The 24519-nt window shown below is 48.8% G+C and overlaps 1 protein-coding gene across 1 annotated transcript in view; it reads left to right on the plus strand.

The window, feature by feature from the left end:
* MTUS2 (microtubule associated scaffold protein 2) overlaps nucleotides 1-24519 on the plus strand; it is a 495583-nt gene that overhangs the window by 365605 nt on the left and 105459 nt on the right. Inside the window, exon 5 of the mRNA XM_074985997.1 lies at nucleotides 13053-13208. Within this exon, the coding sequence (XP_074842098.1) occupies nucleotides 13053-13208 (156 nt within the window). The remainder of the gene's footprint in view (nucleotides 1-13052; nucleotides 13209-24519) is intronic.

A 24519-nucleotide genomic window follows, 5' to 3' on the forward strand; every position in this document is an offset into this window, starting at 1 on the left:
CACAAATTATCATTCTTGTAAAACTCTGCCTACAGATACTTGTAACAGGACTGTGGACACCAAAGTGTAACCTGGTCAAGCCCAAATAGAAAAATCAGGCCAAAATGTCTTAGGTGCACGTTTGTCTTTGTATCGTTCTGATTGTCACTCTGTTCTCTCTAGTTTCTGTAATTATCTCTTTCCTGACTTGCTGTGTGAATTTGAAATAGTCACGTGACCGCTTTGTGCCTCATGTTCCCTAATTCTAAAGTACTTTGAGATATATGGATGACAAATGCTATATAAGTACTAAGTAGCATTACTGTTTAGCATGGGATTTCCTGCATATAACTACATGTACTTTTATTATTAATTTCTTTAATGCAGAAAAGTCTCAGCCACTGCTCTGGATTAGTGAGAGCACTTCACTGAACATAATACATGTACGCAGATGCTTTCTGTGTGTCCCTCTTGGGTGTGATTATAGCTGCAGTAGGTGACAAACATTTCCCAATTTACTGCTCAAACAGTTTGATGCTTGACCTGCTCTGAAGAGCTGCAGACTTACTCAGTTTAAGAGGCTTCACGTTGCAGCTCACGAGACACTGAGCTATGGAAGAGGAGAGGCTCCAAATGCTCTTGAATATTTTCATGTTTTATTTAACAGTGCAGCAAAAAAGTTCAAAATATGGCCAGATGTAGGCCTCTTTTGGGCAGAGCCTGCCTGATTTCTCTGACAGGAGGACATTGTAGGACACTGACAAATGTAGAGAAGGAAAGTTGTCACTATACTAGCCCAGCTGGCCTTTGCCAGAGTTGTATGCAAAATCTTCTTTGTCAATTCCAGCGTGCTGCGCTGCTTATAGTTCCAGCACAGAACTCTTTTCGTATTTACGTGCGCATGAAGCAATTTGCTGTTGGCAAAATGATTAAATTTCATTCAAATTAAACAAAGCGTTTTTAAAAAAAAATCCCACTGACGTTCTTTGCATAAAAATTATGTAACTATTCATTTTCATATTTTTTATTTGGTATTCTGTAAATTAAAAAATAAAGGAACTGCTGTTATGTGCAAAAAAACCCTGCCCCTTTCAAAGGCTAACAGAAAGCTAACCAATCTGCTAAATGTGCTGCCTGGAGGAGGGTAGGGAGTTGTGAGGCATGCAGTCTGACTGCATCTGGCTAGGAACCTGGTTTTGAGTCACTGTTTCATTTAAATTCCCAGCCTATGATACATGGGCCACCTCTGGCCTTTCAATATCTACACATACACTACATTGCAAAAGGATGGCTGGGGTTAACCCACGATTTTCCACATGGCTCATAAATCTGTTTCTCTTCCACATGTTTTTCCACAGACAGGGAAGAAGGAGTCCTTGGGGGATCAATGACTTGCAGTAAGAAGTTGATAAACAGGAATATAGTGGAAGGCCCTTAGCACAGCACTGTGTTGGTTGTCCTACCAACACAGGACAACACTGCTCATTGAATTGGGGTATGTCCACACTTACCAGCAGATCGACACCTTCAGGATTGATCTTGGGGGTCAATTTGTTGTGCCTATTGTTGGTACTCTGGCTGTGGGGCACGCTAAATCAAACCATCAGAGCTCTACAGTTGGCCATGGTACTCCTCAGTCCCACAAGGAGTATGGGTCGATGGGAAGGTTTTTCAAATTGACCTCCCTCTGTGTAGATGGCCATAAAAATCAATTTTCGAGACACTGATTCCAGCTATGCAATTGTCATAGCTGGAATTGCATATCTTAGATTGATTTTTCTGTCTAGTGAAGACCTGGCCTTGGTTTTGTATCAACGGAAGATCTCTCTCCCATCAGTATAGCACAGCTACATGATTGCTCTTTCAACAGCACAGCTATGACCAGTACACCTATGCCACTGTAAGCTTGTAAGTGTAGACAGGGCCCAAGTTTTTCACAAGACACAACAGTGATGAACAAAGTGTAAAGGGGGTGGGGCAAGGAAGGATGGGGGTTACAGCAACATGACATATGGACATGCCTTTCGCACATCTTGCTGTTTCTGTGCATTCTTTTTATAAAAAATAAGGAATATGAAGTTTTTAAGAGAGCAAATAATATTGGCTAACTGTAAGGTTTCATGATAGACTGAAAATAATTAGGTGAGGAATCATCTTGTTACCTAATTTGCTTCTGAATAAAATGAAACTTCTCAGGTGGTGAGGAATAGCAGGTAGTTTTAAGATGTTAGTTTGAAATAAAAGAATGTGTATAGCAAGCTGGTGTTCCAGCCCTACTACTCAAGTGCTTGGGCCAATGAGAGCCCAGTAATGGCCTCAGTGACATCAGTGGGAAGAACTTTGAGAATATGTAAATATATAGGCAAGTGTGTGTGTATGTGAGAGAGAGAGAGAATATGTAAACATACAGGCAAGTGTGTGTGTTACCACATACATATGTATAGACTTCATATTTGGGTGAACAGTGAAATGAGATGTATTTTTCCTTAGTAACCATGGGCTTCAGTATAGAACTTATTGGACCAACATATCTTCCTTTTTGATTTAATATCCTCAATAATTCAGTATTTTGTTATTAAAAGACAAATAACTGAATAATTTTTTTAAAAACTCTGGGTACTTGTTCCTTTTCTGTTCTATTAGCAGCACAATAGTATATGTGACAGGAAATGGCCATGGGCCCTGACATCTTTCCATGTACTGAGGCATTTCTAGATACCTGATGTGTGATCATGTCACATATCAGGGGCCTTTCCATTCTATCTGTAATGACTCTTTAATTGTTAGATCTCTTCTGTTGTGTTTCAAAGAACAAGGGCTTATTATTGCCAGCTGTACTTCATACTAAATAACCTGAAAAGATTATTTTTGTAATGCAAGATCTCTTTCAGACCAGATTTTATAGCTTCCCCTGACACCTCATGCTTCAGAGAGAAGAATTGCTTCCCTGCTGGAAGCTAGCCAGATTTCTGAATTGAAATATTCTCTGTATCATAAATTTCAAGTAAGAGAATAAACGATAGGCATATGAGACTGCAATAAAGGGACATTTGAGCTGTATATCTCTGCACATAACAAGAAATATATCTTTCTGAAGGCAACTCCTATACTTAAAACAAAATCAGCCCAAACTAGCTAGGTGAGCCCATTACAAAGAACAGTTTAATAATTTTAGCAGCATGTGGTTCAGTGAGTAAATGAGAGCAAGCCCTGTAAAATATCACCAACATCCACACGAGCGCTCAGCGTGCAAAAGAGGACATTACACGGGTTGGGCCAAATTCCCTGGTAGTGTAGCTTCATTGAAGCAGGCCTGCCAACTTGCAGGGAGGAGGGTGGGCAGTTTCCCCAAGGCCCAGCATTTCTAAGGGTCATGGACACAGTAGCAGTGGTGTCAGCCAGAGCTCAGGGCCCCTTTGAAACACTGCACAGGGTGAGCTGACTGCTCTGAGCCTTGTCCCTCCCACCCTTGGCCTGCCCCATCCCCTCCTACCTTGCCCCAGCCCATGGTGGCGGTTAGCACTTCTGCAATGAAGTCAGTGCAGTTCTGCCAGCAGAGAATTAGTGCCATAATTTTAAATGTTTGTTAAACTGGTGAAGAGTTCCTGCAATTCTGAACCAACACATATAACATATTAGGGGTGTTATGTGCATGGCAGTGTTAGAATAATACATGCTTGTAGTTTCTCTGCTTTCGTTCAGAGTGCAGTAAATGGTTTAATTTTTAATGAAGCTTGCTATGTGAGTGAAGACCAAATATATTGGCAGCATGCAGTGTAGTTGTAGCTTTGTCAGTCCTCAGATACTAGAGAGACAGGATGACTGCAGTAGTATCTTTTAGTGGACCAACTTAATCTTGATGAGAGAGATCAGCTCTTGGGTGCCACAAACTCCTTCTACCTTTCCCGGGCCAGCAGACAAGTTCTGCGTGGCTCAAAAGCTTGTCTCTCAGCAACTGAAGTTGGTCCAATAACAGACATTATCTCACTCACTTAGGCTGTGTCTACTGTGACAAAGTCAGTCCAACTCCTGGGCCTCTGTCCTCTGACCCCCCCCTCACGCCTAGAACTGAAAATCCTGACATCCACCCCCCCCAACCTGTTGGCTCCTGCTGCCGAGTGTGCTGACACCTCGCCGTCCCCCCCACCGCCTGAGGAAGCCCCCCCTCCCGAGACCCATTCTGTTCATATCCCCGCCCCTGCTCCCACTTTAGCCCCACCACTCGCCACCACCCCCATACCTTTTTCCAGCCAATGCCCCGCCCCAGAACCCGCAATCCTGCCCCTTCCAGACCATCCCCTTCCTCCTCTTCCTCCACTCCCTCCCTTTTCTCCCCTCCCTCCCCCCTGCCCCCTCCCCTCCCCCTCACGACCCTTCCCTTCCCCCGATGATTTCCATCCCCCCTGCCCCCACCCTTCCTCTTCCCACCCCTCCTTTCGACCCTTGCCCACTCATAACCGCCCCCGACGCCGTAACCCCTTGGGAGGCTCCCCTTGCATCGCCCTCTCCCAGCACTTCCGGGGCTCCTCTCCCTCTGCCGCCCTCATCCCTCCCAAAATCAGACCCCAGTCCCCACCTCAATCTTTTCTCTGGCCGTGGGGCCCGAAAGAACACAAGGCCGATGGGTACTTGAGACCCCGAGACCTCGGCACCCCATGCACTGGTGGGTGAGATGCTCCAGTTCTTGGAGGACATTCGCGGCTCCAAGAACAAGGTTGCTCTCGCCCTCCAGCGCTGGGGGGACTTCCACTCTGTCTTAGAGTCCGTGAGGGCCCTTCTGAAGGAGGGCAAGGGGACTGGGAAGAGGGACACCACGGCTTACCAATGGGCCCGCGGCTTCCGTGACGCCCTCATCACCTTTGGGGTTGGTCATGGTTTGCTGTGTGGCCCCATGGGAACCGTTGGTGCTCCCTCTGGCGAGGATCCTCCCCAGCCCTCCAAATGGCGCCGATCATCTTTGCCACTCTAAATGCCAGGGGCTGCGGGTTGGGTCTCTGCAGGTGCCGAGTGCTCTCCTTCCTCTGGGAGGGGGGGTACTCAGTCACCTTCATACAGGAGACCCATACTACTCCGGCCGCCGAAGCCAAGTGGCGGCTGGAGTGGGGAGACGAGGTCCACTTTAGTCACCTCTCGGCCCACCGGGCTGGGGGTAGCGACCCTGTTCTCCCCAGACCTGCAGCCTGAGGTGCTGGGGAGCATCGAGGTTGTGCCGGGCCATCTGCTGTACCTCCGGGTGCAGGTGGAGGGGCTGCCTCTCCACCTCGTCAACATCTATGCCCCGACACTCGGCCCGGAGGGAACACCCTTCTTCCGGCAGGCGGCAGCCTTCCTCGACACCATCAATCCTCGCAAGTGCCTGGTCCTCGGCGGGGATTTCAACTGCACCCTCGAGGACCGGGACCACACGGGGACCGAGCAGTGCCAGGCCGCTGCGGACGTCCTCAGGGAGCTTCTCAACCATCGCTCCCTGGTGGACATCTGGCGCAGCCACCACCCAGACGAGGACACTGGTTTCACCTATGTCCAAGTGATGGGCCATAAATCCGTACACTCCCGGATGGACCACATTTACATCTTGTGGCACCATCTCTCTCAGGCCCACGCCTCCAGCATGAGGCTGGCCCCCTTCTCGGACCACCACCTAGTGGCCGTAAAGGCTTCCCTCTCGCTGGGGAAGTGGGGGACGGCCTACTGGCATTTTAATAACAGCCTGCTGGAGGACGTGGGCTTTGTGGCATCCTTCCAGGAGTTCTGGCTGGCCTGGCACGGGCAACGGCACACCTTTCCCTCGGCACGGCAGCAGTGGGATCTGGGAAAGGTGCGCGCAGCTCTTCTGCTGCGACTATACTCGGGGGGCCAGACGACGGCGGGATGCATTGATAGAGCAGCTGGAATGGGAGGTCCTTGAGCTGGAGAGGTGTCTAGCCGCCAGCCCTGGAGAGCCATCCCTCTGTGGCACGTACCAGGAGAAGAGGGATGAGCTCAGGGCCCTTGACGCCCTCTGGGCACAGGGAGCCTTGGTGAAGTCATGAATCCAACTCCTTCGGGAGATGGACCGTGGCTCCCACTTCTTCTATGCCCTGGAGAAAAAGAGGGGTGCCAAAAAACACATCCTCTGCCTTCTTGCGGAGGATGGCACCCCTCTTACGGATCCGGCGGAGATGCGTGAGATGGCTCGCGCCTTCTATGCCACCCTTTTCTCCCCGGATCCGACCAATGCCGACGCCTGCAAGGCGCTTTGGGACCAACTCCCTTCCGTCAGCACGGGCGACCGGGACCGGCTAGAGCTCCCTCTGGCTCTGGCCGAGCTCTCGGAAGCCCACCATCTCATGCCCACCAATAAATCCCCGGGCATGGACGGGCTGACCGTGGAGTTTTACCGCGTGTTTTGGGATGTGCTCGGCCCAGACCTGGTCGGCCTCTGGGCCGAGGCCTTGCAAAGCGGGGTCCTCCCCCTGTCATGCAGGCGGGCTGTCCTTACCCTGCTGCCTAAGAAGGGGAACCCCCGCGACCTCAGGAACTGGCGTCCCATCTCTCTCCTCAGCACAGACTACAAGATTATTGCTAAAGCCATCTCCTGTTGCTTGGGGTCCTTGCTGTAGGACATGGTCCACCCCGACCAGACCTACACCATCCCGGGCCGTACCATCCTCTACAATCTGCACTTGGTCCGGGATCTCTTAGAGCTTGGGTGTAGGGACGGCCTGTCGTTTGCCCTCCTGTCCTTGGACCAGGAGAAGGCGTTGGACAAGGTGGACCACGGGTATCTCCTGGGCACCCTGCAGGCCTTCGGCTTCGGGCCCCACTTTGTCGAGTTTCTCCGGGTGCTGTACACTGCCTCGGAGTGCATGGTCAAGCTCAACTAGACCCTGACCGCTCTGGTCAGCTTCGGACGGGGAGTATGACAAGGCTGCCCACTCTCAGGACAGCTCTACGCCCTGGCCATCGAGCCATTCCTCGGTCTCCTTCGTCGAAGTTTGACGGGATTGGTGCTTTGAGAGCTGAGGCTGTGGCTGGTCCTGTCGGCGTACACCGACGATGTGCTCCTCGTGGTTCAGGACCCGGGAGACCTGGCGCGGCTGGAGGCTTGCCAAGCTATCTACTCGGCAGCCTCCTCCGCCCGGGTCAACTGGGTCAAGAGCTCTGGCCTGGTGGTCGGAACTGGATGGCAGACGAGCCGCCTCCCACCTGCACTTCAGGCCATCCAGTGGAGCATGGGCCCGCTGTCTTATCTGGGCTTCTTTCTATCCGCCACGCATCCTTCTCCACCGGAAAACTGGCAGGGCTTAGAGGGCAGGGTCGCGGAGCGGTTGCAGAGGTGGATGGGGCTGCTCCAGTGTCTCTCCCTACGAGGGAGAGCGCTGGTGCTGAACCAACTAGTCCTGTCCATGCTTTGGCACCGCCTCAGCACCCTGGTCCCACCCCCGAAGTTCCTGGACCAGCTCCAGAGGTTAATCCTTGAGTTCTTCTGGCCAGGACTGCACCGGGTCCCTGCAGGGGTACTCCATCTTCCCCTGGAGGAGGGGGGACAGGGCCTGACTTGCATGCGTACTCAGGTCCATGTCTTCCACCTCCGGGCCCTGCAGGGACTCCTCAACATCAACACCAACAGTGCAGATAGTCCAGCATGGAGTACGCTGGCACACGCTTTCCTCTGCCGTTGCCGAGGGCTCTGATACGATCGGCAGCTCCTTTACTTGTCCGGAGAGACCGTACACGAGGCCTCTCAGAGCTGCTGGCCTTCTACCAGGACCTCCTCCGCACTTGGCGGCTGCTTGCAGCCTCCAGGTCCTTAGGGGCCGCCGCGGGAGAAGACCTCCTTGCGGAGCCCCTGCTACACAACCCCCACCTTCGTGTGCAGGCGGAGTCTCCCGCAGTGCGCCAGAGGTTGGTCCTAGGTGGAATTACCAGGGTTGGAGACCTCCTGGACTACAACTGGGGGGACTGGATGGAGGCCCCGGCGCTCGCCCAGCGCATGGGGCTCTCCACCCTATGCTCCCCCCAACGCGTACTCGAGGAGGTGAAGGCCGCCCTGCCGCCCACTGCTCATACCTACCTCTGTCGGGTCCTGCAAGAGGATGCGCCCTGCCCCCCTCTCACTCCTAGCCCTCCGGACCTCTCCGTAGGCCCCTGGCTCCGTGATCCTGTCCGCCCCCGTCCCCCTCACCACCTCAGCCGGCTGCACACCTTGCAGCCGGTCCCCTTCCAAACCGCTCCCAGACATCTTCTGTACACGCTGGTGCTTCACACGCTCCACTTCCCCACCCACGTGTCCTGCCCCGACCACAAATGGTGGGACCTCTTACCACCATCAGAGGGTGGGGAGCCCCAGTGGGCCAGCCTTTATTCCACCTTGGTTCCGCGGCCCGCCGGGGACATCAGCTGGAGAATCCTCCATGGAGCGGTGAGCACAGGCGTGTACCTGGCGCGGTTCACCCCTATCCCAGACACCTGCACCTTCTGTGGCATGAGGGGGAACCTGGCGCACATCTACATTGAGTGCGCCAGGCTGCAGCCCCTTTTCCGGCTCCTCCAGAACCTCCTCTTGCGGTTCTGGCTGCACTTTTCCCCACACCTCCTCATTCTGTCACACCCTATCCGTGGCCCCACAAAGTCGCGGGACCTCCTCGTCAGCCTTCTCCTGGCCATGGCCAAAATGGCCATCTACAAAACCAGGGAGAGGAGGCTGGCAGAGGGGGTGACCTGCGACTGTGGGGCCTACTTCCGTTCCTCCGTCCGGTCACGAATCCGAGCAGAGTTCCTCTGGGCGGCATCCACCAACTCCCTGGACACCTTCGAGGAGTGGTGGGTGCTGTCCGAGGTCCTCTGCTTGGTATTCCCCTCTGGCTCCCTTATTTTAAACCTCTGACCCTCACTCCCACCCCTGTTTTTTTCCTTCGTTGTCCCCTGAATTCATTTGGGACCGGTTGCTCTTAGTAGGTCCCCCCTCGCTGTGAGAGGGGCCTTTTAGTCGTGGTGAGCACTGAACAGCAGACGCATCCTTTTATTGGGTTGGCGGCTACCCACATGATGTGGCAGAGCATGGGAAAGACCCCGACTGTGTGGCGCCTGTGGAGGGGGGGGGCCTTGCACACCCTGGTTTCCCAATATGAGGCCCTTCTGCTTGTTTAGGCTTCCTTCACCCTGGTCCTGCCACACTACACAATGAGATAAATTTGAATTGAAGGCAGTTAGCTTGATATTACCATGTTACTGTCTTCACTGTAAATACCGTTAGTTCGATTTTGGGAGCACAGATATCGAGATTACAGTATTGTTGTTACCTGATGGGTATAGCGTCAAGCTCAAATTCAGACGTTCAATTAAAGGCCAATGTGGAAGCGCCATGTCTTAAAACTGAATTTACTGGCCTCCAGAGGTGTCCCATATGTGACCTACAATGCCCCTCAGTGCTCCAGTCTGGCCTCTGTTTTCCAGGTGCGCAGGAATTAGATAACAGGAAGACTGTGAATTTCAAATCGGGACCAGGAAGCCTGTGGCTGTGGGCTCATGTTTGTATGACAGCCTGAGAAGTGTCTTTTCTTCTGTGCTATTAGTGCTGTGAGTGCAGCTACCCATTACAAATAGCCCCTGCAGGGATTTTGTGGCTCTGTCTCTACACCCGGTATTTTTTCTGCACTGACTGGTGCCAACTGCTGCCCCTCCGCACCATGTGGAAACAGGGCTTTTGCAGGGGTCGTGCTTGCATAAGAGGCTGAGAAGCTTCTCAGTGGTTTACATTTGTGTGCAAGCCCCGCTCCATCCTCCACAGGCGCCACACAGTCGGGGTCTTTCCCATGCTCTGCCACATCATGTGGGTAGCCGCCAACCCAATAACAGGATGCGTCTGCTGTTCAGTGCTCACCATGCTGCCAGGCAGCACCATGTCCTGGCTTGCATGCGGTTAGGGCTCCAAGGCTTGCAGCCTCCAGGAGGAAGTCTCCACCAGTAAGAAAGAATTTTGGCAGCTTGAAGCTGCCAGGAAGGAGTTTCCCCTGGTGACTAAGATGTTTGGGGGCTTGCTGCCACTGGGGGAAATTGTCCCTTAGCAGCTAAGATACTTGGGGGGACTAATTCAACTGCCCCCCATTCCCTAAGCAGGGGGGCTTGGTGCCACAGGAGGAAGTCTCCCCTGGCAGGAAAGAATTTCCGGGGCTTGCAGCCACCGGGGGTCGGGGGGAGTATTGCCCATGACTAAGATATTTGGGGGTGGGGAGTACTTCAACTGGGCTGCCACTGAACCGCCCCGCAAGCCCGTAGCAACTGGCCCCCACCAAAAATGTATTCGGAGGCTTGGTGCTGTGGGCGGGAGTCTACCATGACAGGAAAGAATTTCAGGGGCTTGCAGCCATGGGGAGGGAATTTCCTCCAGTGACTGAGATATTCGGGGGCTCGCTGCCATTTGGTGGGAAGTCTCCCCTGGCAGGGAGACCACAGCACCGCCCCCCCCCAACACACCTGCCAAAAATATTTCGGGGGGCTGACTGTCCATTGCAGACACCTGCTGCTTCGATATTTCTGTTATAAAATCTTTTTCCTAACATTTCCTATCTGTCTTCGTGCTTTGACCTCTCCCGCAAAAACACGGTTGGGGGGGGGCGGTTAAGATTCCTGTTTCTGTTATAAGTTCAGTGTATGAGATTTCACTGCCGTCCCCCATGTTGGCAATGTCTGTGTAGTGAAGAGGGAAGATAAAGATCTTTTATCCTAGACTGTTATATCCTCTTCCTGAATACTGTCTGTCCCTGTGTTATTTTCAGGGATCTGATGCAATCCTGGGAGGGGGACACTCAGTGGATGACCAGTTGAGAACGCAGCCTGCACAGAGGCCTTATAGTGCGTCATAAAGCCAAAGACCCTCCCCTCAGCAACACTCTTTTTTCCAAAACTTGCCTATCTTCTCTTTCTTCAGGCTTTTCAGGGTCCCTGTATTATTTTCAGGGATTGGCTGCAATCACAGGAGGGGGGATACTCAGTGGATGGCCATTTGAGAGACTTCTGTAAACCTTTATTGCCATCTCTGTGGACGCCCTACTTTTCCTTCCTTCCTTCCTTCTAATGGGAAAAATGGATGATTGCTTTCCATGGGAGGGGAATGAGGAAGAGGCAATGTGGGAAGATGTCAAAGACCAGCAAGCGTACCCAGAATGCTATGGGGATGAGGTAACCGTGGGATAGTTTCCCACAATGCGCTGCTGCAACAGCCAATGTTTTCCAGTTGAGTGTGGCAGCAATAAGTCAGCTTTGTGAGGAGCACATGGGGAGGTGAGAGTAGTCAAAATTAAAATTTATGAATTCCAGAATTACAAAATTGATATTAATACATTCAAATTTATCTCACAGTGTAGACACAGCCTTTGTCCCTCAAATGTGTTTGGACTTTAGGTACAATTCTTTAAGACCTGCATGCAACCCACTTGAAAAGGACAACAGACATTAAGTATTTTTTCGAAGCTGGGTGATAGCCTTTCCTTTCCTCAGAAAAGGTGCTTTTCTTTTTTAAAATGTGCACCTTTTGTAACAGATCCTAAGATGTTTGGGAGGAAAATGAAGAATCTTTCGATGCATGAATAAGAAACTTACATCTTAAAAAAACTGGAGGCTTTGTCATGCTCATTATTTGGATAATGTTATCATTTCCCTGCAGGCCATATCTAAATAACATTTTATTTCTATCTGTTTATAATGAAAATAAAAATTATAGCCTTTCTATGAAATTCTGTGTTTCTTGCCAGTGTCTGTGCTCATTTGTCAAGCACATGCTTTATAGTCCTGCAAATGTTCAAGCCCAAACATGCTGTAATCTCTCACTCCACTTAGGCTTTCTACTTAACAGATAAGACACTCCACTCTTACTTTTTTAAATGTAGATAAAAATTGATTTATTTATATCTCCAAGGAGCATAGGATGTGATTATTTTTTAGCTGGCAAATACAGAAAAGCCACCTGAACACATACAAAAGTATAAAATGGAAACCTTGGCAACCTTAGAGAATATGATTGAAAATGATGGGCTCATTAAAGCAGATTTTTCTTTTCGTGATATCATTCAAATTTCTGTATAAGATGAGAAGAGATGATTGTAATAAACCCTTGCTGATTACAGTAGACCCCCCCCCAAGTTACACCAGGGTTGCACTTGAGTTACCATCACGTAACTCAAATTTTGTGCAAGTCAAGGGGAGCTGGGAATCTGTCTGCTGCCTGGTTCCCACCTCCCCTGGGCTTGCAGGAGCTGGGAAACTGTGCTGATCAGTTTCCTGGCTCCCAGAGTGGCTGCCTGCTGCCTGGTTCTTGGCTCTCTGCCGCTCTGGGACCCAGGTGTGGCTTCTCCTTAGCTTACCCCGGGAAGCCGGGCAGGCAGACAGCTGTGGTGGAGTGGCCTCTCCCAGCTGGGAGAAGCTGGGGAGATGCTGCAGTGCCGTGGCTGCCTGCCTGGCTTCCCCAGCTGGAGGAAGCTGGGGAGTAGCCATGGTGGCGTAGGTGGCTGTCCGCCCAGCTTCCCTCAGCTGCGGGAGCCGGGCGGGCAGACAGCCGTGGCACAGCAGCTTCTCCCTGGCTTCCCCCAGCTGGGGAAACCGGGGGTTGGATCAGGGAGCTGGAGAGGGGACATCGACATGCTCTTAACTCATGTTAACACAAGTTAAGCGCAAGTCGAATTGTGCATATTGGGAGTTTACTGTAATGACTTGGTTCTGCAAAGAGCTAAACCCTCTGCCCCCAACCTTACATACCAGAGGCACTGTTTGCTACCATCGGTGGACAGAAGTCAAGTAAAAAACTCTTACAGCAGTAAGCACTAAAGAGGCAAGTAGTAAATGCTGTCCAAATATGGGCCTAAAAGCAGTCAAGATGTAACAGAAATCCAATGTATACGAGAGTTATTAGGAACCCTTTATCTGCGAATAACAATGAGTTTCATTGTGACAAATGTACATGTAACAGAGCCTGGCTGAGTTACAGAGGAATATGTCTTTATAGATTTTAATTGTACATATGAGCGCAGTCTGTGCCCCGGAACTTACTTACATTTTTATGGAGTTATAATTAGTGAAATTTTGGCCTCCTGCAGGTTCAAACTTTGGCAGCGAAGAGCAAACCCCTCCTAAGGCATCTTCTAAAGATTTACCCAAGGGGACCAGTAAGATTGCACAGCAGATGCCAACCAGTGCAGCAACGCCCCACAGGAGTTTACTTCCAGCACCGAAAATGACCATCACACCTGCTAGTAAGTATTTCAAGCTCGTATCTTTGAGTCACCATCTGCATTACCCAAGTTACGTTCTGGTAATAATACTACTGCTCTTTATGTCTTTTGTGGTTACCTTTCACATGGCTTTTTAGACACTACCAAAATAGATATGATTTTGATTATATTTGCCACTAAGGTACCAGGGTCTGTCTGAGCCATGGTTAGTGACTCACGGGTAGTCTCATTTTGCAAATTTAAGAAAGTCTGGAGCTCAAGTCTTTCAGGGATGCTGGCTGCACATGCTACAGATTTGCTGTGTACAGTATTTGTGTTTATTAAGATATAAAGATTCCCTTTGAAAACTTAAAACGTCTAGGCCTGAATGCTTCTTTCAATAAGAGGATTTATTGTATAATTCATTGCATAGTGTATTTCCAAGTACAACACCACACCATCCCAAAGCCAAGCAACTCATGACAGTTTCACTGAAGGGAGGAAAAGGAAGATAACAACCAGAATAAAAATTCCTTGGAATTCTGGTCCCCGATCCTCCTTGAAAATAAACTCCTTCAAATCCATCAACACTGATTTTTTCAAAGTGGCCTACAACACTTCCTATTCTTCGTCACAGAACTGGCCTTGGGTCAGAAGTATTTCATGAGTGAGGCACAAATGAGCTGACATGCATGTTCTTAAAATGGCCAACCAGAAGCACAACAGTCAGGGCTGCCTGGTGTCCCAGAAGCCCTGGCTGCTGACAGGGGCCCCTGGAACATCCAGATGGGCTTTCTGTCTACAGAGGCACTTTGCCTTGTGAGGAGCAGAATAAGACTGTCAGCAAAAGTGCTGCATTCTGTCAATTGGCTGTTGACAGAATGCCTTGGGAATCTGGACGCTCCCTGGTTTTGTTGACAAAACCCTCTAGTATGGATGTAGTCTGGTTCCCCTGTTGCCTTGCAATGAAAAGATGCCTCATTGACTTACCATTATTGGGCTCCCCACTCTGCTAAGACCCTCCCTTGAGATTTCTGATGCTTTTGCCCTCTTTCTTTCCTGACCTCCTTCCATCTGTTAACACTGCTTACTGCTACATTACGAGATACCTTATGCCTACCCACATCACAGCCTCCTCATCATCTCAGGTAGGCTCCTTCTGGTGGGTGCTGGTTAGTTGCCTGTAGAGTCAAATAAATAAGGCAATGCACATATCCAAGACGTTGGCTTGGCTATAGATCACTGGTGCCTTGTCAAGTGAAGTCACAACAAAAACTTTCTTGCCATCATTAAACCCGAAACGTTGTCAGCCAAACAGATAATGGCTCAGTTATGGTAAACAAGTAGAGAACAATTCCTTGTACATGCCTGGTAGCCTGTGTGCTTTGGCTCCCACCAGTTGATCACCTAACATACGGGCAGATCATTTCCCCTAATCAATGGTGCATTGGAGTTGGTACAGTCTAGAGGTGCAATGATCAATTAAGGCTGGCTCACTGGCCCCAATTCCTGTGATTGCAGCAGAGAGCCTCAAAATATGAAGCCTCTCCTGTGAGCCTATCTCCCTGAATATGAATGCTCTTCCAGTGACTTGGCAGAGTGCAATGATTAGGAATGGCCAGCGCATGGGTGTGTTAGGAGGCAGTAACACTCAAGGACACAACAAAAAGAATCCCTAAACCTAGCTCTCTGAGATCTGCCTGCTGGGAATGAACATTGGCTGAGGAGGACAAAATGAACATTGCCTATTCGGTGCTTTCTTTTGGGAGTATGGTTTGGCTGGGGACATCTCTTCAATATACGATTTTACAGAAGAGCTAAATATCTTAGTCCATCCTGGCCAAAGTAGGAAAAACCCTGTGGGGTGGTAGTTGACAACTAGGGGTGTTTGTTTGAGGGAAGGGGTGTTATTTCTGTATGGAAGCAGGTTTTCTTGGGATATTTGGGTAGCCTGTTCCATGATGTGATCTACTTCTCTGATGGCAAGTCCTTGTTTGGTGAAGGCAGTTGTGAGTATGTTAAGGTCTATTCCAGACTTTCTCCTTGGCGAATATGTTGTGGTATCTCAATGCCTGTGTGTAGAGAACAGATTTAGTGTGTCTGTTGGCTCTGTGAAGTTAGGGAAATTGCCCTCATCCACAGCACTTGCCCAGGTCAGTTGCCACCATTACCCAGCTCAGGATTAATCCATTATCCATCTCCCTGGCTGTTTTCTGTCCCAGGAGAACAGAAGACTTACTGTTATTAATGTTGAGCAGCTTGTCATAGCGCAGGTGTGTACACAGCACCCCAGACATAAGGTCTGAGACACAGATAATGGCACCATGGAGTGAGTCTGTGTCAGTGGGAAGATACCCTGGGTGGACTGACATGTAAGAGATCAGAAAAGATCTACTGTTTATGTACTGGGAACGTGTGGTCCCGGAAAGCTCTTGCAGAGGAGGGGTTTGGATTCGAACTACACCCCAGTTGGCATGCATTTATGTATATGAATGTGAACGATCCTCATGTAGATCTCTTTGGCAGCACTTCATGGAACTCATTTCAGGGACAAAAGATAGACATGTCTGCAGCCTCCTCTGGAAATCTTCAAGTGTAAGAACATCTGGAGATTTATCTTCTAGAAATCCCAGTTCCCCATGCTCAAGAGGGTGATTTGTTGTTTTTTTGAGTATTTAATAGTCTATTATTGAGAGAAAAATAATTCTCTTGGATCTTTGATTTGGTTTTACTGTGTATATTTCTGCTTTTCATGTGTAATGGACAAAAATTCTGTTGAGTCTCGCTACCTCGGGAGAAGCAGCTGAAAAATAACAGCCCGTTATAAAGGGACCATTAAAAGAACTTGTAATTACAAAGGGAGATATCTGAATTGGCATTTATTCTCAAGTTCGACACTTGCATTTTGGTCTCACTAAAGATAACTTATCTGTTCTGTAGATACCATCCCTGGACCTAACCATGTTAATTATGGAATCAGGCAAATTCTCCTGTTCCTCAACTAACATCATATGCCAGCAGTGCCCACACAGTATGTATACTGGACAAACTGCAAACACTCTTCACTAAAGAATCAATGGACACAAAGCAGACATCAAAAATCTTCAAATACACAAACCTGTCAGCCTAGCACTTCAGTGGAGTGGGCCATTCTGTTAAAGACCTGAAAGTTTGTGTTCCGGAAAAAAGAGACTTTAATGACCGTCTATAGAATGTTCGGAACTAACATTCATATTCAAATTTGACACATTAACACACGGTTTGAACAGGGACAGCAACTACCTGACCCATTATAAGGACTCTCTCACATACTTTGATGTTTGACCTAACACTTAACTTCCCCACCCCATGCCCCCCCCCGTTTCTGCTCTTTTATCTGATTTGCCAACATTGACAACAATTTTTCTGATTTGTCAACCTTGATAACAATTTTTGTGCTTTATATACTGAGTCTGTTCTAGTAGGGCTGTAGATCTGAAGAAGTGGGTCTGTCCCACGAAAGCTCATCACCTCATAAATTATTTTGTTAGTCTTTAAAGTGCCACAAGACTGCTGTTTTGTTTTTAAAGATAACAATTACTTTATGCATTACAAAGACAGTTGCCCTATCTTTGATATTTGTCGTGATCTCAGGCAAGTCACTTAACATACACGTGCAGTAAGTAATTTTCTTCTCCCTCTTCCCTGCCTTTGGCCCCCTCCTTCTGTTGTATGTAGCTGATTTGTCAGTTTTCATTTTTCCCCTATCTTTATGTTAAATTCTCATCATGCAAGTTTACTTTCATCAGAATTTCCAGATCTGAAGAAGTGGGTCTGTCCCACGAAAGCTCATCATCACCTAATAAATTATTTTGTTAGTCTTTAAAGTGCTACCTGACTGCTTTTTTTGTGTTGTTATGATACAGACTAACACAGCTACCACTCTGTGACTCTTTCCCCTGTATCATTTCTAAAGCAAAATAAGTGTGTGCAATGGGAAAAAATAGGCATATTTTGCAAAAATGTAGACGCAGACCCTGCTAAGTAGGTACAGTTGGCAGGTATTGTATGTTACTGTTATAATACATAACTATATGCAGTTCAGTTGTCATCTTTTATTTTTGTAAGAGCCAAAGTACCAAGGAATCCATCTATGTACTGGTCATAAATTTCTTTTTATGAGACTGGTGTTTTGAGAAACCAGAACACTGAATATTTTATGGCCGCAACAGACAAAATGAGCAAAGGCGATGTGACATACTAGTATTTTAGCACACATCTGATTCTGGCTCACTTATCATAATCTGGGGGTGCTCTCTAGGGATCCTTATGCACTATGGAGCCATCTAGAAAGTAATCTTTTCTTTTTTATGCTTTTAGCTGTTGGCGCTTACCTTCAATCAGTCCACTTAAGCCGCTTCTTGTCAGTTCTTCCTGTCACTTCAATGATAAAACTCTGAAAGAGCTTTGTGAAATTAAATTTTGTGTTAAATTGAGAGGAAGATATTAAAGCTAACCTAGAAGGGGAAAAGAGGACAGTGGAGGGTTCACATTACTTTGGGGTTTTCTTGGCCCGGATAAACAAAGCTTTATTACAAATGTTCTTTGCTGTTGTGTCAGGTTTGATATTTTATACTTGGCAAAAGAAAGTATCTCAAAGCAGACCAGAAGAGCTATCCTTCAAAAGGACAACCTTTTGTCAAGAGACAGTCTGAAGGCTCAGAGTGTTTATGCCACATGGAAACATTCAAAGTGCAAAGAATAATGGCTGGCCTCCGCTGAAATTCTGCTCTAAGCAAATCTGTATTGGTACTATCGCTTCACTTCATTTATCAATGAACATCAGAACATAGCAGACTAGAAAGGATAGAGGAAAGGGGATGTAAAATTGGTGTTTTAAAAATGTTGGAAGAAGTCATTAAAGAATAATCTATTCCCCCGCTTTGGGTCACTGACACGCTACGAAGCCGAGAAAAGTAATTCCTGGGAGAGAGAAGGGAGAATGCCAACGTCTTCTCTAAGAGAACCCTGACCAGTGCTCCAAGCCTGAAATAAAGTGACATCCAGCAGCTGGCAATGAGCGGTGTAGGAGAGGAAGGCTGTGAAAATAAAGCGGTGAAAATCTTGTTACAATGTTCTAAATTATTCCACTGTGTATGTATGTGTGTGTAGGGCTGGCCTTACCAATATGCAGACTCTGCAGCTGCATGAGGCATCATGACATGTGGGGCACCAAATTACTCCAAACTTCATGGTGCTCTAGCAGCAGCATGTTGTGTACAGGTTTCACCTGCCTCATCCAGCACCCTCAGGACCTGATCAGTCCCAAAGGAGGGAGTTTGGCCCACAGGAGGTCAATCCTGGCTCCCTGCAGCCAACCTCCAGGCTCTCCCAGAGGCCTGCCAGGCTCCCTTCCCAGCCTTGTCCCCACTGCTGGCCCCAGCTGCCGACTGCACTCTCCAGCCCCAGCTGTGCTACTGGCTCTGCTGCTGAGCATTGTTCACTGTAGGCTGAGCCCGAGGGCAGCTGCTCAGGGGAGATTCTGGTGTTGTCCAGCTGGGTGGCCCGTGGCCAGCCGCAGTGGGCAGAATGTGTTTCTGTTGGTGGTGCACATCCACACAGGCCTCGTGCACAAAACACATTTATTCTGCCCAGGTATGGAAAAAAATTAGAGGGAACCTTGCTGCTGAGCCCCACTCCAGGCTGCCAGCCCCAGCCACTGGCCATGATCCCATGGAACCCCCAGCCCAGCCCACCAGCCTTGGCTCGTGGCCATACTCCCAGCCACAGCCTGGTCACTTGTGGTGCTCCCTGGCCTGCAGGCTCATGCTGCTGCTCTCCATAATCTGTGCCTCTCACCTGCTCCACTGAGGCTGCAGATGAGCCTCTCTTCTCTGCAGTGCTCCTGGGCCCCACAGATTCTGCCCTGTGTGGTGGGAGGCCATGCGGGTGCTGGGCTGTATAGGACATCAGTATTGCCAGGGCTGGCCCTGGTGTGTGAGCGCACATGTGCTGGTTGAGATTCATAATGATGTAGTGATAGGATCAGGGCAAGTCCTAAGTAGTTGGCAGACCTGGTCAAATGGGGGCCTCTGGGTGGGGGAGAATGGTGGGTATGCCCTCCTGGCTGCTGTGCCCTCTCACTGGGCCCTGATGCACCTTTGGCTGCCTGCAACACACCCTGGCCACCAGACTGCTCATCTGTGGCCCTGTCCCTCCTTTGTCCCTGCACGGCAAGTGCCCACAAGCTTCAGTCCCACATGGGCCAATCCATTTTGTCAGCCTCTTGAAATTGGTGGCCCTGGGCAACTGCCCAGCATGCCTGCCCCCAGGACCGGCTCTGGATGGCTTATCACATTATAAAATATAGCCTGTTGGCAAATGAAGTTTCTTGGAGTCAGTGGATACCTCGGGATGTCCTTGGAAGAGGGAGTAACCCACTGAGAAGGCAAGGAGTGCAGATAGTGAACGTCAACCAGCCTTCCTCAATTCTCAGTTCCCTGGTTATAGAAATTAGCCAATGCCACCTATGCAAAATCCCAGCTGTGTGAAGCTGGGTCCCAGGCAGTGGCAGGCAAGATCTGGCCCCCGCAAGCCTTCTAATCTTGTTTATGGCATGCTCTGTGCAGAGGAAGGGAGAGCTTTGTATGCCACCCCACCCCCAGCAAAATCTCTCAGCTCCTATTGGCCAGAAGCTAGCCAATGGAAGCTGAGAGATTTTGCTGGGGTGTGGGGGAAATGCAAGACAATTTCTCAGCTTCTATTGGCTGGTTTCTGGCCTATAGGAGCAAAGAGATTTTGCTGGGGCAGGGTCAGCATGCAAAGCTCTCTTGTTGCAGCGCAGAGAGCCACAGGGAGTAGCAAGTGGGCTGAGGCTGCTGGCAGGCAGGGAAGCCTTCCTGAGTGTGCTGCTAGCCAGGAGCTGCTTAGGGTAGCACGTCCCAGCAACAGCCTGTCTATGGCACTGCACCCCAAATCCCTCCCAGTTCCTATGCCCCTCCCCCAGGCCAGAATCCTCTTCTGCACCCATACCCCCTTCTGCGCCCTCCACCCCAATACCTGGCCCCAGGCCTACTGCCGGAAGAGCAAGGGAGGGCAATTGTACAGAGGCACATCATTTCAAAGAGGCCTGGAGCTCCTGGCCACCATCCCTGCTACTGCCACAGTGGCACCAGCCAGAGCCCTGGGTTCTTTAAAATGTCACAGCAGTGCCACTTCCCCACTCCACCTGCATCTGAGAGCTGCGGGCAAGGGCCCAGCACTGTGGTCTGGGTAGCGCTAAGGTCTGACTGCCCTCAGCCCCCATCCTTCCGCCAAGGCTCTGTCCCTTCCAGGGTACAGAGCAGGGCCCCCCACACACACCTTGCCCCTGAGACCGCAGTGCTGACACCTTTACTGCCCAGCCCTCAGTGCCAGACTCCATGCAAACTCCCTCTCAGACCTCACACCCTGTCCTGCACCCCAGTTCCCTACGTCAGGCTCCCTTTTGTGCCCAGCCTTCAACCCAGACCCTGCAGCTGCTCCATAGAAAAGTGCAGCCCTTGACCACTTACTAAAATCTTGCAGTGACACCCCCTTAAAAATCAATGCGCACCCCTGCCCTAGGGAGATCAGTGCTGATTACCTCTTACAGAAAGCCAAAATCAAAGGCCCAAGTTGCAGAATGAAATAGTTGGATTTCATACGGATGAACTCGCAACTAGAGGTGAACCCAGCTGAGGGTATGAAGGACTAAAATCTAGCAGAGCTCATGTTCAGAAGTGAGGGTGAGCTGTGGTACGCTTTTTAGCATGTGTGGGGATTCTTTATTGATTCAGTCTGTTTTCTCCATTATGCTTTCACCTTAAGAATACATGTGTAACCCCAGAGGCACTGAGACCATGTACTAGGGAGAGTGAAGTCTGTGCACTACAGCCTTGGCTGAGGGCTACCTGGCCTTCAGCTCCTGTGGTAGAGCATAGGGCTTTTGCCCCTGTGGTCTCGGGTTCAATCCCTTCTGCAGACAGCCTGGCTCTGTTGGCGTTGCACATGTGCTTGCTTAGACAAGCCATGTGGCAATTTGTAGTTGTGCAATTTCACCCTTCACAGCCCTTGGACAGAAGACAAAGCGCAGGCGCTGGCCTTGTAAGTTGTTGGACTTGTTAGGGGTATTGTAGTCTAAGCTTGGGAGCTGTGCAGCCTTGAAGTCCTCAGTCAGAAGAGGGAGAGAGAGGTGTGATTCTGTGTTCACCAAAGGTGATGGCTGAGAACCAGAAGGCTAAAGGAGGAGCCCCTGGTGGAGTACAGAAGCAGAATTATGGGCGCTATTGCCCTGAAACTGTGACATATAAAGGGATGTGCTTCCAGTTAAGCTTAGAGGGAGCCAGGTGACCCTATCCAGGAACAGTGGAACAAGCAAAGGCACATGAAATGTCCAAAGCTGGAAGAGAGGAACCTGATCCCAAGAAATTAGTAGCTGAATGAGTAAAACCCAGAACTCTGTTCTTTTATGGGAGGGTGGGGCTGAGTTCTCCTTCCTGCCAGCCAGAAGGAGCACTCAATAGAAGGGCAATACATGCTGTCTTCTCCCTCATAGTAGGCAGAGTCTGACAGGAGAAGCAAGCTGGAGCGGGGAGGCGAAGAACAGTCTGACTGTGGCAGCTTTGAGAGGGGCAGATTGAGACAGGAGAAGTACACGGTGTATGGTAGCAAAGCCACATCTAAGTATGAACTTTTTGTGTTGTACCTTATGACTTTATTTTGGGAGCCTGCAGATCATTTTTAGCTCATTCTGTTATTAAACCACGCCTGAGTCAGGAGCTGTTAACCCAAAGGGAGGTTGATGGGAAAACGGAGGCAAAGTGCTGCAAAAGGGCATGTCTACAGTGCAGAAACAAACCCCACAGTGGCAGTTTCAGAGCCTGGATCAGCCGAGTCAGGTACACAGGGCTGGAACCACATGGCTAAAAATAGCAGTGTAGACATTCCTACTTAAGCTAGAGCAAGCCCAAATTTCCGCCCATGTGGAGGCTGCTACACTGCTATTTTTAGCCTTGTAGGGTGAGCCCCTCAAGCTTGAGTCACTTGTCACAGGTCTTTTTTGCAGGGAGACGTACTCACAGGAGGTGATCAGGAGGCAGCTTCCCTCCTACGGCATATGCAAGGTTAGAATCAAAGCATCTACAATACATCTCAGAAGGTCTAGACTTTGGAATAGATTCTTTCCATTGGCGAAGTCTGTCCACCCCTCCCCTCTCTAACAAGACACTTAACAAGGGGACAGGGATCAAGACAAGCAGTCTTTGATCTGATCTGCACGACACAGCTAAATTGACACAAACTGCCCCATGTCAAGCTGACTGTGAAAGTGTCTTCAGTGAAATTTGGCTCCCACTGGCATTAGTCCTTCCCTGCGCAGACTTAATAATACTACCTCCCCAAGCAGCACAGGGACAGGGTTGATGGAATTCGCTTGGAGCAACGTCAGTGTGGACGCAGTGCTCCTCACATACAATGTGACTGATACAAGCATTCCTCCTGAAGAAGTGCACCACCAACCTGAGGAGCCATGTGTGTGTACACACACACAATTTGAATAACAATGGTGGCTGTATGCTGACGTAATTTAAGTCTCCATGATTTTGTAGTGTAGACATGTCTTCAGAAACCTGTGACAGCTTGGGTAGGCAAAGGGAGAAGTGACTCACACTCAAGCAAAACTAACCACTTATCAGATTAGGAAATCTTCCCAAGAAGAAGGAGGAGTGTCGTGGGAATCAGTGGGCCCTGACCGTGTCTGGGGATGGTCTCCTGGCACTGCAGGACAACACCTATGTTGAGAGTTGGTTGGCTGCAGGTCTAACCTCCATCTCAGTGATATTGCCAAGATCCTGCAGAGCAAAGCCATCATCAGACCAAATCAAACTGAAGGGGGGTCAGAAGCAAAGAAATCCGCAAGGTAAGGTTCTTCCTCCAGCTCTTACAGAAAGTGGTGTCCTGCAGTTTCAGACCATGTTACAGAAAGTCAAAGACACAAGCTGGGGACACTGGTCAGATGGCTGCACCTGAGGAAAAAGGTGGCTTCTCCATTTGAGTGATCTGGAAGATAAACCTTTAGAGACGGAAGAGGAATGCACACTTTTGACATGAGGGACTGTCAGTTTTCACTTGACATCGTAAGTGGTGAAGGTGATTTTGTAGCTGTAGAAAAAGAATGTGATATTATTGGTAGACACTTGCATTTAGGGACAACCTACAAGTACAGTTCATAGCTTACATAAGTAGTGCCACTAAAGTCAAAGGGTGGAGCAAAGCCCTCCGACCCCACATGCATGTACCTGAAAGGTTTGAACATTGCACAGGCAAAGTTAAAATACAGGGATTCACAAACATTCTATATCTTATATACTGCAGCATCACTTTAAATAACGTAGGGAGAGGGAAAAGCCTTACACAAATGTTGGCCTTAATTTTAACACAAAACATTTCTGAGGGAGAGGGTTACTGAGGTAGAGGGTGGGATTTGAAATGTATGGATATTTTGAAAACATACCTCATTATAATTAGATCTAAGTAGGAAATTTATTTGTGAAAGAACACATCCAAACGTATTAATGAGAGGAAAATAACAAGCAAACATCAGGTGACACCTTTCATGTGTTAGATTCTACCTTAGAGAAGACCACCTGAACAGTAAATTCTCATTAAAAATAGTAAGTTCAAAAGAGATTATATTACTGGTAGTCCACTAAATCTGCTTGTCAACTGAATTGGGCTCCAGGGCATAGATCTCTAGTAATTAATGCAAATAGGCTCCTATGGCTGCTGCTCCACACTGATACAGGCAGTTTAAAAAAGCAGTTGCGGGGCTTAGCACCAGACAATAACAGTAGATCAATGTCATGCAAATTGCTTGATGCCATGAATTGATTGCTTTTTTGTCTGTCCGTGAAAGTGATACATTTAATTAGCTTTTGTTAATCTGTTAGTACGTTGCTTTTTGTTCATTGCATTGCTGGAGCTCTTTCATTTGTGCATACCTGGCAATGTAAGAAAGATTAGAAAGAATTAATTTGAGTATGAAAATTGGGACACATCCTTTACTTACACTAAAATACATTAGCCTAGAAGAGTTGTCTTGAGGAACATAGTGGAAAAATCATTAACATTTCATTTCTAGTTTGTTTTAAACCCTTGAGCCATGCACCCTGGAGCTTTGAGAATTTCTGATATAGAAGCAAACTTTGTAGTTCAGTCATCCCTTTTTGTTTCAAATGGTCTGTATTTTTCAATAGGGATAATTGTTACATATGATCTCTGAGCTACATGAATACTGAATTTTCTGCCTTATCTGTCTGAATATATGCAGGCACTTTTTCACCCATTGTGGTCTCAT

The sequence above is a fragment of the Carettochelys insculpta genome, chromosome 1 (genome assembly GCF_033958435.1).
Source record: "Carettochelys insculpta isolate YL-2023 chromosome 1, ASM3395843v1, whole genome shotgun sequence".
NCBI lineage: Eukaryota > Metazoa > Chordata > Testudines > Carettochelyidae > Carettochelys > Carettochelys insculpta.